This window comes from Anomaloglossus baeobatrachus, chromosome 3 (assembly GCF_048569485.1).
Source record: "Anomaloglossus baeobatrachus isolate aAnoBae1 chromosome 3, aAnoBae1.hap1, whole genome shotgun sequence".
Lineage (NCBI taxonomy): Eukaryota > Metazoa > Chordata > Amphibia > Anura > Aromobatidae > Anomaloglossus > Anomaloglossus baeobatrachus.
Window position 1 is genome coordinate 102,022,622 of NC_134355.1, and position 18,602 is coordinate 102,041,223.

At 45.7% G+C, this 18,602-nt stretch overlaps 1 protein-coding gene across 1 annotated transcript in view; it reads right to left on the bottom strand.

The window, feature by feature from the left end:
* Positions 1-18,602, bottom strand: part of LOC142297178 (protocadherin Fat 4-like) — a 225,280-nt gene that overhangs the window by 136,658 nt on the left and 70,020 nt on the right. Inside the window, exons 15-16 of the mRNA XM_075341447.1 lie at positions 12,924-13,216; positions 3,398-3,667 (exon numbers count right to left, since the gene is read on the bottom strand). Coding sequence (XP_075197562.1) covers positions 3,398-3,667; positions 12,924-13,216 — 563 coding nt within the window. The remainder of the gene's footprint in view (positions 1-3,397; positions 3,668-12,923; positions 13,217-18,602) is intronic.

An 18,602-nucleotide genomic window follows, 5' to 3' on the forward strand; every position in this document is an offset into this window, starting at 1 on the left:
CTTAGATGAATATGAGGATTATCTGTAGTGGGCACCAGGGTCAATATTTTATCCAATATTTAAAAAATATAATATGGTAGTGTTATTTTATATAGAGCAACTAATTCTTCGGCCTCCATAATATTGCCGTTCCATATGAAAAACAAATTATCAATATAAGTTGCATCTCAGTAAATTAGAATATTGTCAAAAAGTTAATTTTTTTCAGTAATTCAATACAAAAAGTGAAGCACATATAAACACTTGAAATAGATCACTCTGTGTGTAATGACTATATAATAGATGCGTTTCCCTTTTTGTTTTGAAATACTGAAATAAATTAACTTTTTGATAATATTCTAATTTATTGAGATGCACTTGAACTTGCTACTTTATGTTTGTATATCATATAAAAATGTGGAAAAGTTAATGGAGTAGAATATATTGAGTATAATGTAGTTTGTATTGTGAAATCTGGTGACAGATTATCTTTTAACGGGAATCTGTCAGCAGATTTCTGTAACGCCTGCCTGGATCCACAGACTCAGACGGGTTGTAATGGACAAGCTAGATGGAAGCCCCTCACCAAGCAGGACCCCCAGAACCCTGAAACGCTTTAACCCCTATACAGGGATTTGGAATTACACAGGGCCCAAGGTGATCACTACCTGTGGAAGGCTGCAGTCCAAGAGAGTAGTAGTCAGGCATGGTCAAATGTGGAATATCAGAACAAGGACAGAATCGGCAGGCAAGGACGTAATCAGAAAACGTAGCAGAGGTCAAATCCGGATCGGGCAGCGAGGTACATAAACAGCAGGCAGAAGGGTAGTCCGGAAATAAGCAGAAGTCAGAACACCAGAATCACTAAACAGAACAGGGCGGAACAGGAACCCGAATATCAGAACTACAGTTAGGTCCAGAAATATTTGGACAGTGACACAAGTTTTGGTATTTTAGCTGTTTACAAAAACATGTTCAGAAATACAATTATATATATAATATGGGCTGAAAGTGCACACTCCCAGCTGCAATATGAGAGTTTTCACATCCAAATCGGAGAAAGGGTTTAGGAATCATAGCTCTATAATGCATAGCCTCCTCTTGTTAAAGGGACCAAAAGTAATTGGACAAGGGACTCTAAGGGCTGCAATTAACTCTGAAGGCGTCTCCCTCGTTAACCTGTAATCAATGAAGTAGTTAAAAGGTCTGGGGTTGATTACAGGTGTGTGGTTTTGCATTTGGAAGCTGTTGCTGTGACCAGACAACATGCGGTCTAAGGAACTCTCAATTGAGGTGAAGCAGAACATCCTGAGGCTGAAAAAAAAGAAAAAATCCATCAGAGAGATAGCAGACATGCTTGGAGTAGCAAAATCAACAGTCGGGTACATTCTGAGAAAAAAGGAATTGACTGGTGAGCTTGGGAACTCAAAAAGGCCTGGGCGTCCACGGATGACAACAGTGGTGGATGATCGCCGCATACTGTCTTTGGTGAAGAAGAACCCGTTCACAACATCAACTGAAGTCCAGAACACTCTCAGTGAAGTAGGTGTATCTGTCTCTAAGTCAACAGTAAAGAGAAGACTCCATGAAAGTAAATACAAAGGGTTCACATCTAGATGCAAACCATTCATCAATTCCAAAAATAGACAGGCCAGAGTTAAATTTGCTGAAAAACACCTCATGAAGCCAGCTCAGTTCTGGAAAAGTATTCTATGGACAGATGAGACAAAGATCAACCTGTACCAGAATGATGGCAAGAAAAAAGTTTGGAGAAGAAAGGGAACGGCACATGATCCAAGGCACACCACATCCTCTGTAAAACATGGTGGAGGCAACGTAATGGCATGGGCATGCATGGCTTTCAATGGCACTGGGTCACTTGTGTTTATTGATGACATAACAGCAGACAAGAGTAGCCGGATGAATTCTGAAGTGTACCGGGATATACTTTCAGCCCAGATTCAGCCAAATGCCGCAAAGTTGATCGGACGGCGCTTCATAGTACAGATGGACAATGACCCCAAGCATACAGCCAAAGCTACCCAGGAGTTCATGAGTGCAAAAAAGTGGAACATTCTGCAATGGCCAAGTCAATCACCAGATCTTAACCCAATTGAGCATGCATTTCACTTGCTCAAATCCAGACTTAAGACGGAAAGACCCAAAAACAACCAAGACCTGAAGGCTGCGGCTGTAAAGGCCTGGCAAAGCATTAAGAAGGAGGAAACCCAGCGTTTGGTGATGTCCATGGGTTCCAGACTTAAGGCAGTGATTGCCTCCAAAGGATTTGCAACAAAATATTGAAAATAAAAATATTTTGTTTGGGTTTGGTTTATTTGTCCAATTACTTTTGACCTCCTAAAATGTGGAGTGTTTGTAAAGAAATGTGTACAATTCCTACAATTTCTATCAGATATTTTTGTTCAAACCTTCAAATTAAACGTTACAATCTGCACTTGAATTCTGTTGTAGAGGTTTCATTTCAAATCCAATGTGGTGGCATGCAGAGCCCAACTCGCGAAAATTGTGTCACTGTCCAAATATTTCTGGACCTAACTGTATCTCTGGCAGTGGTCAGCAGACAGGAGGGGAATTAAGAATTGTGTGGTGTCTTCCCATTGGTTGTAGCTGAATGATGGTAACTTCAGCTAAAAGACACACGCCACCTATAGTCAGCCAGTGGTACTGCAGATCACAAGGAAACCCAGACCAGTGGATGAGCGGAGCCTGCGCCCACCGGCGCCGCTGGCATCGACTTCTCTCCCATCACCAGCACTATCCATGGCAGGAACACGGCGTCGCCTGGCGATCGGAGTAGAAGTCGCAGCAGCGGACTCCGGTGGTGACGTAACAGTTTCTACTATTTAATTTGAGAGGAGCACAATGTAGCATCAGAAAAACTGATACAAAGGAGGTGTCACTTCCTCAGCAGCTTACTGTAGTTTCATCACAATCAGTGTTTTATCAGCAGAAGATTACCTCGGACAGACTAGGTCTCATGTGCAAGCCAGTCAGGTAATCTGTCTAACCCCACCCCAACACAGACGGGCAGCTTGCCACAGAAAGCTGCCAATCAGGGGTGTGGGCGGGGTTTTAAACAGCTCAGCATTCTGAGCACTGCTACAGCTACACCAGATAAAGCATGGATTCTATATAAACTACAACAAGCAGTCCAGTAAGTGATACATTGCTGGAATCAAGCTTTATGCCCCTTCATTATGTTGCTCTCAGATTACATAGTAAACACCTGCTGATAGATTCTATATGAAAATCTAATCATCTTATAGACACTGCATATTCCCACTATTAAGTCATTTTGTAACTGCCATTTGGAAATGTCCTTGTCAACTACATACCGTAGTTTTTCCCTTTTCTGTTAAAGTGAACACAAAATACATCCATGGAATTTAATACTCACAATTACTTTTAGGTCATAATTATCATTTTTTTCTGCGTCTAACGGTTTCATGTTTATTAATTTTCCAGTAGAACTGTTAATATAGAAGGTGCTATCAAAGTAATTTTCCAAAGAGTACATTATGGCACCGTTCTTCCCAATGTCTAGGTCAGTAGCAGTAATATTGTCCAAATTCACAAAATTCTTGTTTTCTGGACATGTTACATTTAAGTACATAATTGGTGAAAAGACTGGTGAGTTATCATTCACATCCATTACGGTGATGGTGACCTGGGAAAAAAGTAACAGAGAACATATTAAGGCTGATAGCAGTGAAAAATATCTTAGAAAACCCCATTTTTTCTTTGACAGACCCCCTTTAAGACAATCTTTGACCATGAAAATGCAGTCCAATCTCAGACTCCATGTTAGGCCTCCTAAACACGTCTGTGTTTCCGGTACATATGACGTCCGTTTTCTTTCGTACCAGAGACATGGACACACGTAGACCCATTAAATTCAATGGGTTTGCGCACACGCCCGTGTTTTGACAGGGACCGTGTGTCCGTGTGTTCCACGTGGTGAAATGTTTGTTTTCTGCTGGTAGCACGGGTGTCACATAGATAGCACACTGGTGTTATCCATATGACATCAGTGTGACACTCACTGGAAGAAACACATGTCACTTAAAAAAAAAATATACGGTATTTATCTGTCTCCAAAGCTGCTGTCTCTTCTGTTGCTTCCGGGTCCCACTCATTATGCTCATGAATATTCACTGCACTCAGTGCGGACCCAGAAGCAACAGCAGCGCTGGAAACAGGTAAGTATACAAGTTCATGCTGTCTGTGTGATATCTGGATGTCACAAGGATAGTACACAAACAGCACCAGAAACACACACGGACAGATATACGCACCTACACCATGGACTGTGCAAAAAGCTTGTTTATTCCAAGATAGTATTAATTCAAGGAAAAAATGCTTCACAGATATTTGCATGGATGTAAGGCAAATACATGTTGCATAGGTTATCCCTTAAAGCTGGTATCACCAGTGGGACCTATGAGACCATCCAAAGCACCTTCATGGAGTTAAGGGGGCTTTACACGCAGGGATATCGCTAACGATATCGCTAGCGAGCGTACCCGCCCCCGTCGTTTGTGCGTCACGGGCAAATCACTGCTTGTGGCACACAATATCGTTAGGAGCCGTCACACGGACATACCTGACTAGCGACGTTGCTGTGGCCGGCGAACTGCCTCCTTTCTAAGGGGGCGGTTTGTGCTGCGTCACAGTGGCGTCACTAAGCCGCCGCCCAATAGAAGCGGAGGGGTGGAGATGAGCGGGCGGAACATCCCGCCCACCTCCTTCCTTCTTCATTGCCAGCGGCCGCAGGTAAGCTGTAGTTCGTCGTTCCCGAGGTGTCACACGTAGCGATATGTGCTGCCTCGAGAACGACGAACAACCTGCGTCCTCAACAATCAATGATTTTTTGAAAAGGAACGACGTATCAACGATGGATGATTTGGTGAGTATTTTCCATCGTTAACGGTCGCTCGTTGGTGTCACACGCAACGACGTCGCTAATGATGGTGGATGTGCGTCACGGAATCCGTGACCCTGGCAATATATCGTTAGATACGTCGTTGCGTGTAACGGGGCCTTAAGCTGCATTAGTTGTATATACAACCAGCTGTTCATGCAGACATCATTGATAGGTGAAAGCAAGCAGCCACCCACCTATTGCTATGTTTCGGAGAAGACCCTTTTTCAAGCACGCGTTATATCCCTTGAGTGTTTCTTAACCTCTTCATAATCTAGGACATACCAATACATCATATTTTGCAGTGACTTCCCTACCTTGGATGTACCGGTACATCCTGGCAAATAGCAGCTGTGTACATGTCATCGCTACTGGGATTTCGGCTTATGTGACAGCCAAGCCCTGGCTCTCACAGCATTTTAACCCCCTAAATGCCATGAACAATAGTGATTGCAACATACAAGGATGGGAGAGGGAGTGCACTCCTTCTCTCTCCTCATGACGTGATCAGGGGGGCCAGATCGTTACCATGGTAACCTGAGGTCAATAACAAGTTGTACTTTTTAAAATGGGGTCACTTATGTGGGGTTATGATTTTCTGGCATATGAGGGGTTCTGACAATGTGACATGGCACCCCCAAACCATTCCATCTAAATTTGAACTCCAAAATGGCGCTCCTTCCCTTCTCAGTTTTGCACTCGGCCTCAAAAGTAGTTTTTGACCGCATATGGGGTATTGGCAAACTCAGGAGAAATTATGTAACCCTTTTACCTTTTTTCAAAATTAAAACTTTAGGGCCAAAGCAATATTTTATTTTTTATATATCAAGACTATACAATTCCGTGAATCAAGTGAGGGTTAAAATAGCTCACTACACCCCCAAGGTGACTTCATTAAGAGATGTAATTTTCAAAATGGGTTTACTTGTGGGGGGTTTCTCCTGTGTTGACATGTCAGGGGCTCTTCAAATGTGACATGGCGTCCACAAATTATTCCAGCCCCAATGGCAATCCTTCCCATATCCTCCCACTGTTCCTTTTGTCCAGATGAAATAAAAGACTGTTTTTTACTGCCTGGGGTGAGTGCCTCCTTTCTTATTCTTCTTTTTTCAAAATTCAAATAGAGCTCCTTCCCTTCCGAGCTCTGCCGTGTGCCCAAACAGTAGTTTAAACATTGATGGCCTATCCTTACGATCAATGTCTAAATGGTGGTGTTAGTTGCGGCCGGAACTGCTCACTTATGGAGCTGCATTGTGCAGGTCTGTTGATGGAATAATGGCTGCAGCTGGGTACTGCACATGCATCCCCTATTGATTTTTTTTTTTTTTAAACTTTGAATTTTTATTGAGATTTTCAATTTACGTTTTTCATACATAAAATAAAACATAAAATTCACAATTCTTATCGAACCTAGACAAACAATGACAGGACAGGTGAGGAGGGTTAGGAGGGGAGAGGAGAAATAGGAGGGAAGAGGGAAGGGTTTCAAGAGTCCATGCTCCTTCCATAGGACCCATAGGCCTCAGTCTCACAGATCCTCCTGTCCCGCAAAGTAGTCCCATGGTGCCCACACGGCCTGGAAACAGTCAACTGTGTCATGCAATAGTGCCGTGAGATGTTCCATGCGTCTAACGTCCAGTAATCTATACTTGAGGCTCTGGAGTGAGGGTGTCCCTGGCTGCCTCCAATTCTTTGCAATTAAGCATCTGGCCGCCGTAAGGATGTGGGACAAAAGCTTAGAGGCCGTTTTTCCCAATCCCCCATTCCCAAGACCCAGAACATAGATCAGGGGATCAAGATCAACCTCTATATATAGTACTTTATGGATCAACCCTCTAACCCGCTCCCAGAAAAGGACTATCCCTGGACAGGACCAGAATATGTGCAGAATAGTGCCCCTGCCTCCCCCGCATCTCCAGCAACAAGCCGGTATGGAGGGGTCTATGCCATGAAGGAAATCTGGAGTGTGGTACCAAAATAGCAAAATTTTATAGATATTTTCCTTATATAGTGTGCATATTGACGTCTTGGCGGCGTTTCCCCAGATTACTGCCCATTCCTGAGGAAGTATCCGCCTTCCCAATAGAGACTCCCATTTCCGCATGTATGGAAAAGACCCCTCGGGCCCCTCCCGTGACTCAGAAAGCAAAATGTAAATTTCCAAAATCAGCCCCTTAATATCAGTGCCCCTTCTGCAAATTTTCTCAAAATCTGTGGGAATCGAGGCCCCTGCCCTGCCAAACAAGGAGCCAGCCAAATCTCTGATCTGCAGATATTGGAAAAACTCTCGATTAGAGAGAGAGAATTTATCTCTAAGGTACTCAAAGGAATGGATCTGCATTGTACTTCCATCTATAATGTCTGCAAATCTGAATAGACCTGCCTTGAGCCAGGGGTGCACCATGTCCGACTCCAGACTGCTTGGGAGCAAGGGTTGGTATATGAAGGACACCAGAGGGGAGCAGGGGGATGCCAAAGGAAATCTTCTAATGCAAAATGCCCAGAGGTCCCTAGTGAACTGCATCGGTCCAAGAAGAGGGGGGGGGAATCACACCGGGAGCGCGTTTGGATGTATAGGCGCCAGCCAAAGTTTTTCAATCTCAGTCCACCTGTTGTATGCCCAAAGGGACACCCAACAGGGGATCCTCCTAAGATGGGCCGCCCAATAGTATTTTAGGATGTCCGGGACAGAAAGCCCCCCCCTGTTTCTCCGTGCCATCAACACCTCCCTGGCCACCCTATGACGTTTGTTACACCAAATAAATCTAGGGATAGCCGCCTGAAGGGACTTCAGCTCCTTTATTGGTACCTTAACTGGGAGGGTTTCAAAGAAATATAATAATTTTTGGAGCAAGCTCATTTTAACCGCCGCAATGCGCCCCATCCACGAAAGAGGGAGGGGCAACCACTTGCTCAAAACAGTTCTCAGCTCTCGGAAAAGGGGGGGGAAGTTAAGGTTATAGAGGGAATCATAAGTAGATGTGAGGTTAACCCCCAGGTACTTGACCGCATCTGTCTTCCAACGAAACTTAAAATTCAAACGCAGGTAATCCAGGGCCACCGGGTCGAGATTCAAGGGCATTGCCTCCGTTTTGCTAGAGTTGATCTTATACCCCGAAAGGCTCCCGTACCTACCCAAGGTGCACATTAAAATTGGAAGGGACACATGGATGTTAGTAAGTGTAATGAGCACATCGTCTGCAAAAAGCGAGATTTTAAACGGTTTATTCCTGACCAGGACCCCCGAGATGTCTGGGTTGCTCCTGACCGAGGCCGCGAGGGGCTCTATGCATAGCGCAAAAAGGAGGGGGGACAGGGGGCACCCCTGCCTGGTGCCATTGGAGATGAGAAAAGGCTTAGAGATGTGGAGGGGGAGTTTGATAGAGGCCGTAGGAGCGTTATACAGGGACTTCAAGGCCCGCATAAAGCCACCCGAGATCCCAAAGACCTCCATTGTCTTGAAGAGAAAAGGCCACGCAAGGCGGTCAAAAGCCTTCTCTGCATCTAGACTCAACACCAACGCCTGTTGCTTCGTCTGATTTGCCACATCCACCAGGTCTATGACCTTCCTGGTGTTGTCCCCCCCCTGACGGCAAGGGACAAAACCCACCTGGTCTTTATACACGAGTTGGGGCAACCATCGATTAAGCCTGGCCGCCAAGAGCTTGGTGAACATCTTCAAATCGGAGTTCAAAAGGGCTATTGGTCTATAATTAGCACAGTCCAATGGGTCCCTGGGTGGCTTGGGCAGGAGGATTAAATGGGAGTGTAGCATGGATGGAGGGATAGGGTCACCCTGAAGGAAAGAGTTAAACAAGGCGGCCATGTGTGGGAGGAGCTCCGCCGCAAACACCTTGTAATAAAAATAAGTAAAGCCGTCCGGGCCCGGTGACTTCCCGCCAGGCAGGGCTTACAGAACTTGCTTCAGTTCCTCTGTAGTAATCTCTTCATTCAAAGCCGCGGCTGCTCCGCAAGGCAGTGAAGGGAGCTCAAGGGCCGAAAAATAGTCCCCAAGTGCCCCAGCCCCGCGCGAAGCCATGCCCGGGGGAACCGGAAGGTTATAAAGCTTGTTGTAGTAATTGAAAAAAATGTCAGCTATTGAAGCGGGGTGATAGTGGATAGTGCCCTTTTCGTCGCGCAGAGCCTGAGGGCATGAGGATGTAGCGCGCTCCTTAAGCTGCCTGGCGAGTAAGGTATGAGCCTTATTACTCCTTTCATAGTATCTGTGTTTGGAAAAGGTTAGCAATTTTTCTGCTCTGCCAATTGCCAAGTCTCTCAACTTTTCCCTAAGGCTGATGACTCTCCTAAGAATAGTCAGTGATGGGGCAGCCGCCAGTCTCCCCTCCTGTAGCTTAAGATGGGCCGTTATAGAGTCCCGCTGGCTTGTGGCATTCTTTTTAGCCCTGGCGCCCTCTCTAATGCATAGTCCCCTCATCACTGCCTTGTGAGCTTCCCAGAGTGTTGCCGGCGACGTGACCGTGCCCGTGTTCAACTGAAAGAATTCGACCAGTTGCTTATTTAAAAAGGCCCTAGTGTCGGGATTTTTGATCAGAGATTCATTAAGGCGCCAATGCTGAGGCCTAGGTCGAGGACCATCTTTCTTGAAGTCCATTATGAGTGGGGAATGGTCTGACCACGTAATGGATCCCATTTCCACCCTCTCAAGACGCCCCAGCAGCTGTGAGTCAATGAAAAAATAGTCTATTCTGGTGTGCGTCTGATGCGGATGCGAGTAGAAGGAAAAGGCCTTCTCTCCCGGGTGGTCCACCCTCCAAGCGTCGTATAAAGCCCCTGATCTAATGAGCCTACGAAATTCCCGGGACAAATTTTTCAAAGCACCCGATGGAGGGTGTCCACCCACAGAGAGTCTGTCGGCCACCTCCGAAAAAGGGATGTTAAAGTCTCCCCCAAACACCGTAGAGGCCGGTGCCAGTCTGCCTATCAGATCGAGTATTTTCTTAAGAAAGCGTATCTGCTCTTCATTAGGTGCATAAATGTTGGCCAGTATGTGCGGGGATCCCCACAGTTGGCCCTCCAGAATCACATATCTACCCTCTGGATCGCAGTGAGAACCCGTAATTTGTAGAGGACAACTGGAGGATATTAAAATAGCAACTCCCCCCCTCTTGGAGCCCGAGTAAGCCGAGTAATGGATGGGAAAGCGGTGGGACGCAAATTTGAAAGTGTTTGATTCCACAAAATGTGTTTCTTGGATAAAGGCTATGTCTGCACCTGATGTTTTCAGTTCCTGTAGCAGCAATTTCCTCTTACAGGGTGAATTCAGACCTTTTACGTTAAGAGAGATAATGCGGGTCATATATAAAACTTAGAAGTAAGAAAAAGCTAATGGCACACCTATACCGTCGGGGCATGACTTCCCCTGTGAAGCCGGCCAGAGGAGACGGTCCATACGACAAAGGGCCGCAGCTCCCAGGGACTCTAGAAGGGGTGGAACCTGAAAGGACACATAAGGAAAAAACATCGGGGAGGGGGGAAGACAAGGACAAACATAGAAATGAACATGAATTAAGAACATTAACCAAAATGCATAAACCTTAGGCATAGATTCCCGGGGGGTCAACCCGGAAGGGAGAGACCTAGAGGGAGGTTCCCCAACCCGTCTGGGCTAAGAGAGCCACCCACCTCACTCCCCAGTAGCCCTCCCACGGGGGTCAGTCCAGTGGGCACGGGCCCGTGCCAAAAGGAAACAAGGGAAAAAACCCCCCAAAAAACCTCAACCACTAACTCCAAGTAAGGGGACCGGGCTCCCGCCAACCCCTCTACCCCCCACGGCATCATTGTGGCTACACCCCCCCCTTATGCAGCTCAACAGACCCAGAGGGCCGCAGATGACACAATGGACAGTCAGAGGCTTGCTGTAGAGAGAGTCACAGTATCACAAAGCATGCTCAGCCACTGGAACTCGGAGGGTATAAGAAATAGGCACCAACCAGGTTAAGGAGTGTCCTCAACGGTGAGTCGGGGAGGGGAGCGACCAGCGGCCCCTACCTCCTCTCCCCCCCAAAGCCCCACGCCCTCCACCCCTCACCTTGGACCACACGGGAGGGGGCGGCCCTTCCAACCTTTTCAAGTCCCAATCTGGGATACAGACCGCTGGAATGGCCAGTGCTTCACAGAACAGAGTGGTATCTGCTGGAGTGCGAAGGGTCACCGATTTACCCCCTCTGCGCGCTGTTAGTGCAAACGGGTAACCCCAGCGGTATGGAACCTGGTGCTCCTTCAGGCTCGTGAGGAAGGGTTTGAGGTGCCGCCTTTTCTGGAGTGTGATGCGAGAAAGATCCGGGAAAAGCTGCATTTCCTTGCCATTAAACACAGGTGCCGTGCGCCTCATTCTAGCCTTAGCTATGATCAGTTCTTTGGTGGAAAAGTCATGAATGCAACAAATGATGTCCCGGGGTTGGGTGGATAAATTCTTCGGCTGTAAAGCCCTGTGTGCCCTGTCCAGCTTGATGATGTTAGAAGGGGGAGCGTCCAACACTTCATTAAAGATGGATTGTAGTATGGAGTTTGTGTCCTCGGGCCCATCTGACTCTGGGACCCCCTCACACGGACATTGCAACGGCGTCCTCTGTTGTCGAGATCCTCTATGTGAGACTGCATATCCTCCATAATTTTTTGTTGTGATGTTGCCAGTTTGTGTAATTCTGATACATGGGATCTGGTGATGTCATGCTCTTCCTCCAGGGATTCAATTCTGCCAGACAATTGCTGCAAATCTCTCCTCACTTCAGCTATTTCTGACCTGCAAGTTGCTTTAACCTCATGTATGAGGCATTGAAAGTCCTCTTTAGAAGGAAGTTTACTTATGAAATCATGCATGTCCTTATAGGAGGTGTCTGGCCCTTTAAGGTGAGCACCTGCAGTAATAGACGCTGGAGTTTTAGTCTGGTGCTGGGGAAGCTGGGAAGGTTGATCTCCACACCGAGGCCCAGAGGGGGGAAGCAGGCTGCTCTGTTCCCTGATATTACCAGCTGTGGCTGCAGTCCCTTCTTCTCCCGGCAGTGGGGAGGGCTGCCCCCCGACCTCTACCTTATCTCCCACCGCCACTATGTGCTCCTGGGCCTGCTGCTGCTGTGCCTGAGGATCCGATGCAGTGCAGGGCTGCTGAGCCAAGGCATCCCCTGTTGGAACTGCTGCAGTGACTCCTCCACTCCCCCCTGTGTCCCCTGCTCACCCACTCCTCCTTCTCTTGCTGCTTAGCAGGCCGGGCCGGTGCCTCCATTTCCCCTCCATGCTCCTGGAAAGATGGCGTCCGGGCCTCCCCTGGACCCTGTTCCAGGCCCAAGAAAGTATCCAGCGCCGTGGTGTGCAGCGGGGGGGCCACCGATGCCTGCTGCGACGGTTTAATCCTCTGTGGTCCCATCCTGAGAGCCGGTGAGTAGGTTTGTGCTTATGATAAGTGCTGATTTAGCTGAGGGTCAACAGGAGCTCCTCTTCCCCACGTCCACTCAGCTCAGCATCCTGGACACGCCCCCCCCTATTGATTTTTATGGAGGGCAAATATGCAGTACCCAGTCGCGGGCATTACAGAGTTGATGGAGCTGTGCAGTTCCATAAACAATCAGTTCCAGCTGACACCAGGAACAGCTGATCGGTGGCGGTGACGGGAGTCGCACACCCACCGAACAGACACTGATGACCTATCCTAAGGATAGGCCATCAATGTTAAAGTGTTGGATATCTTCATCATTAGCGCAAATAGGGCTTTTTTCTGTCGAGATTTTAAATTTATTAAACGTTACCGATATAAATCTAGAAGAATCTTGCTATTGAAAGTAGTAACAATTTAGGTTCATGTAGTTGAAATTTCCATATTCTATGAAGAGGGATTAAGAACTCCACTTTTATCCTATGTGTACATTCTTTGCAATAATGTCTCGATCACATTGGTTGGTATGTGCACCCACATTTGCAATAAGATTATTATTTCATTCTAGTTCAAGAGCAAACATATCACTAATAATAGAGCAATCCATCTTACCACCACGGCGGCTGTATTAGGAGGATCCTGTGAGTCCACGGCCGTCACAATAACATTATAACTGTCTTGTTCCTCACGATCTAATATGACATGTGTAATAATTGTGCCTTTCTCTGTAACAGAGAATACTGTGGCATATGTTTGAACAAAATACATGACTGCCACATCAGGTCCCGTTGTGATCTTAACAGAACCAACAGCAGTGCCTTCCGGCATCCCTTCTAAAAGACTAAAAGTGTAGTTGGAATTCACAAATTCTGTTTGGCCTTCCGAAACGTTGATAATTACAGTGGCTAAAATAAAGGAATATAGAGAATGTTATTAATATTTACATTATTTAAAGGGATTTTCCACCCATATTTTGTTTTATTTTTATTATTTTTTTTAATCTACAGTGCCTACAAGTAGTATTCAACCCCCTGCAGATTTAGCAGGTTTACACATTCGGAATTAACTTGGCATTGGGACATTTGGACTGTAGATCAGCCTGGAAGTGTGAAATGCACTGCAGCAAAAAAGAATGTTATTTCTTTCTTTTTTTTTTTTTTTTAAATTGAGAAAAGTTTATTCAGAGGGTCATTTATTATTCAACCCCTCAAACCACCAGAATTCTGTTTGGTTTCCCTAAAGTATTAAGAAGTATTTCAGGCACAAAGAACAATGAGCTTCACATGTGTGGATTAATTATCTCTTTTTCCAGCCTTTTCTGACTAATTAAGACCCTCCCCAAACTTGTGAACAGCACTCATACATGGTCAACATGGGAAAGACAAAGAAGCATTCGAAGGCCATCAGAGACAAGATCGTGGAGGGTCACAAGGCTGGCAAGGGGTACAAAACCCTTTCCAAGGAGTTGGGCCTACCTGTCTCCACTGTTGGGAGCATCATCCGGAAGTGGAAGGCTTATGGAACTACTGTTAGCCTTCCACGGCCTGGACAGCCTTTGAAAGTTTCCTCCCGTGCCGAGGCCAGGCTTGTCCGAAGAGTCAAGGCTAACCCAAGGACAACAAGGAAGGAGCTCCGGGAAGATCTCATGGCAGTGGGGACATTGGTTTCAGTCAATACCATAAGTAACGTACTCCACCGCAATGGTCTCCGTTCCAGACGAGCCCGTAAGGTACCTTTACTTTCAAAGCGTCCTGTCAAGGCTCGTCTACAGTTTGCTCATGATCACTTGGAGGACTCTGAGACAGACTGGTTCAAGGTTCTCTGGTCTGATGAGACCAAGATTGAGATCTTTGGTGCCAACCACACACATGATGTTTGGAGACTGGATGGCACTGCATACGACCCCAAGAATACCATCCCTACAGTCAAGCATGGTGGTGGCAGCATCATGCTGTGGGGCTGTTTCTCAGCCAAGGGGCCTGGCCATCTGGTCCGCATCCATGGGAAGATGGATAGCACGGCCTACCTGGAGATTTTGGCCAAGAACCTCCGCTCCTCCATCAAGGATCTTAAGATGGGTCGTCATTTCATCTTCCAACAAGACAATGACCCAAAGCACACAGCCAAGAAAACCAAGGCCTGGTTCAAGAGGGAAAAAATCAAGGTGTTGCAGTGGCCTAGTCAGTCTCCTGACCTTAACCCAATTGAAAACTTGTGGAAGGAGCTCAAGATTAAAGTCCACATGAGACCCCCAAAGAACCTAGATAACTTGGAGAAGATCTGCATGGAGGAGTGGGCCAAGATAACTCCAGAGACCTGTGCCGGCCTGATCAGGTCTTATAAAAGACGATTATTAGCTGTAATTGCAAACAAGGGTTATTCCACAAAATATTAAACCTAGGGGTTGAATAATAATTGACCCACACTTTTATGTTGAAGATTTATTAAAATTTAACTGAGCAACATAACTTGTTGGTTTGTAAGATTTATGCATCTGTTAATAAATCCTGCTCTTGTTTGAAGTTTGCAGGCTCTAACTTATTTGCATCTTATCAAACCTGCTAAATCTGCAGGGGGTTGAATACTACTTGTAGGCACTGTATATCAATAGTACACATGAAAATAAGAAACTTGATTATATACAGTGCCTTGAAAAAGTAATCATACCCTTTGATCTTTTCCACATTCTTTCACGTTACACCCACAATCTTAAATGTGTTTTATTGGGATTTTATGTGATATACCAAGACTAAGTAGCAAGTATTTGTAAAAAAAAATGGTTCATATTTTAATGAATATTTTAAAAATATAAATCTGAAAAGTGTGACGTGAATTTGTATTCAGCACCTTGTAGTCTGATACCAGAAAAAAATCCCATTCTAAAGGGCGCTTTACATGCTACAATAAATCTTACGATGTGTCGTCGGGGTCACGTCGTAAGTGACGCACATCCGGCATCGTAAGTATGATTGTAGCATGTAAAACCTCCGTGCAACTGCGATTGAACGAAAATCCGTTCATCGCATGCATGTCGTTCATTCCTCAAAGATTGAACGTGCGGTTGTGCAATGTTCCTGAGGCAGTACACATCGCAGTGTGTGACACCCCGGGAACATTGAATGACAGCTTACCTCCGTCCGCCGCTCCCGCCGACAATGCGGAAGGAAGGAGGTGGGCGGGATGTTTGGCCGGCTGCCGTGTGACGTCGATGTGACGCCGAACGTCCCTCCCACTCCAGGAAGTGGACGTTCGCCGCCCACATCGAGGTCGTCTGGACGGGTAAGTATGTGTGACGGGGGTTAATCGTTTGTGCTGCACAAATTGAACGTGCCACACATACGATGGGGGCGTTGCAAATCGCATACGATATCGTATGCGAAATTGTAACGTGTAAAGCAGGCTTAAATGACCAATTGCGTCCAGAAATCAACTAATTAGTAAAATGAGTCCACCTCTGTGTAATTTATTCTCAGTATAACTACAGCTGTTCTGTGAACACCTCAGAGGTTTGTGTGAGAACATTAGGGTTGAAACAGCAACATGAAAACCAAGAGACACACCAGAAAGTTCAGGGATAAACTGTTAAAAAAGAGTAGAGGCCGCTTTACATGCAACGACATCACTAACGAGATATCGCTGGGGTCACGGAATTCGTGACGCACATCCGGCCTCGTTAGCGACATCGTTGCGTATGACACCTACGAGCGACCGCTAACGATCCGAAAAATGGCAAAAATCGTTGATTGTTGTAACGTCGTTCCTTTCCCAAATATCGTTGCTCATTTTGGACGCAGGTTGTTCGTCATTCAAACAACATGTTTCCCTTGAAAAAGACGGTGAAACGCTTATATTGAACATATTGTGATGTACCAATGCATAATATGATACCAGTTGGTGATGTATTAATGCATAATATAATACTATAGGTGCCGCTTAATACTTCTTAGTGGTGCCTCTTCTATATGGTTCCCTTATATGTAATGCGCTCAGCATATATGCCATATAACATGCTGTATAATGCAAAATGGCCTATAATAGAACTTAGTCCTATATAGTATACAGTGCACTGTGCACTTTATATTTCTCTATTACTATTTAAAGCTTCAACCTTTCATCTTAAAAAATTCATGCTAACTTATGCCATATATGCCTTCTTTTATGAATTTACTATACTGAGCGCATTATTATATTTTTCCATTCATTGACTATTATGTCTCTTTTAATGTTGGTTTACCATATAGTGTATCCTTTTGTGCATGGATAGGATTATGTGGACTAGTCCAGGTTCTATTTTGTACGTATTTATAAATTATTTATTCCTTCTAAGCACTTGGCACTTTATGCATGTCTTTAAGACTAATTTGTTAGGAATAGATAGTCCATATCATATGAACCTGACCTACTCCACGTGATTTCTTCATTATTTACATCTTCGATCGTGTCTTATGTATTGACTATTGGCATATCCCTTGTTTATTTGCCTTGATACTGACAGGTGACCAATTCAGGGTTATTTATTCACTTTGCATTCTCTCTACCCTCTCTATTTTCATGTTTTTCTTTTAAAAAAAAACTTTTTCTACAATAATAAAAATTATTGCTTTACATTATGTGTTTCAGTTTTTTCTTTTTTTTTTTTTTTTTTAAAATTCTTTATTTTAAAGCCAAACTCGTAACAAACAATACATCCCCTGCTCCCAACTGGGACGCAGGTATTATTACAGAATTGACGGTAGTGTATATACAGACAGCACACATAAGCAATTCACATCCCCGCTACTACTCAGGTCTGGCCCAGTTTGCATATTTTATAAGCCGACCCAACTTAATGTAAGTAGGGAGAAGAGCGAAGAAAAGAAATCAAAGCCTGAACAAAGTTTGAAGGCCTGTAGAGAAAGAAAGAAATAAAGAAAGGGGAAGGAGAAGAGAGCAGGAGAGAAGATCAGGGAGTAGAGTAGAGAGAAAGGAAAGAGGGGGGGAGAAAGAAGGCGAGAAGAGAAAAAAAAAAAAAAAAAAATCACGAATCCTGAGGTTCCGTGACCAAGTCCGCGTACTCCGCCGAGGAGGTGAACTCTATCCATGGAAACCATGTCCTATAAAAGTCTTCCTGGCGATCGTTAATAGAGGATGTCAAATCCTCCATATGCATCAGATCGTTAATCCGCGAAACCCACTGTGTCACCGTGGGGGGGGGTAGTAGACTTCCAACCAAGCGGAACGCAAGACCTGGCAGACATGACCAAGAATCTAAGCAAAGATCTCCTATATTTAGAGACCGGTAGTTCGGATAGCTGTAGAATGAATAGCTCCGGACCCAATGTCTCAGTAGTACCGGTCACTCGTCTGATTACCTCCCCCACTTCTGACCAAAACCGCTGCAGAGAAGGGCAAGACCAAAAAATGTGCACAAAATCACCCTCCCCCTGACCACATCTCCAACAAACCGGGTCAACTGAGGGAAACATTCTATGGAGTCTGGTCGGGACCCTGTACCACCTGGCCAACAGTTTGTAATTAGCTTCCAGCAGTCTGGAACTGATCGAAGTTCTATGTGCTAGCTGGAGGATGTTGTTTCTTTGTGAGTCGGATAAACTAATCCCCAGGTCCCTCTCCCACTGCAACAGGTAGGCCGGGGGGGGCAAATCCCCCGGATCTGATAGCATGTTGTATACCAAGGATAGTGAGTGCCTTACGACTCCCTCTCCCAGACACAACTTTTCAAATCCCGTAGGCGGTCCGATATATCGGCTGAAGCGAGGGAGGGAAAGCATGTAGTGCCTCAACTGCATAGCCCTCCAATCCCCCAGGGAACCCGAAGGCAAGAAGCCCCGGATATCCGTTAGTGAAAGCCAATCCCCCTCTCTGCCCAGATGACAAGCTCTGAAATTGCCCCCTTGAACCCACTTTCTGAAGACCGGGTCCAAGAGACCAGGACGGAATTCCGGGTCACCTAATATGGGTGTCATAGGGGAAGGCACTGGCAAAAGAAGTCGTCTGACCTTCCCTCTCGAGCAGCATTCTACAGTAGCGCCAATGGTAGGATGAGATCTCAAAGCAGGCAGGGGAAGGTTCAAAAGCCAAGGGATGGCCGGAAGATGTATTTCCGAGAAGCTCTGTTCTAGGGCTACCCACGGCTTTGTGCTGGAGTGGCGGCACCAGTCCAACACCCTAACCATGTGCGTGGCCAAATAGTACTTTTTAAGGTCTGGGATACCCAGGCCTCCCCTACTCTTAGGCCTGCACAAAAGAGACCGGGAAAGTCTCGCAGGTTTGTTGGCCCAGATAAATTTG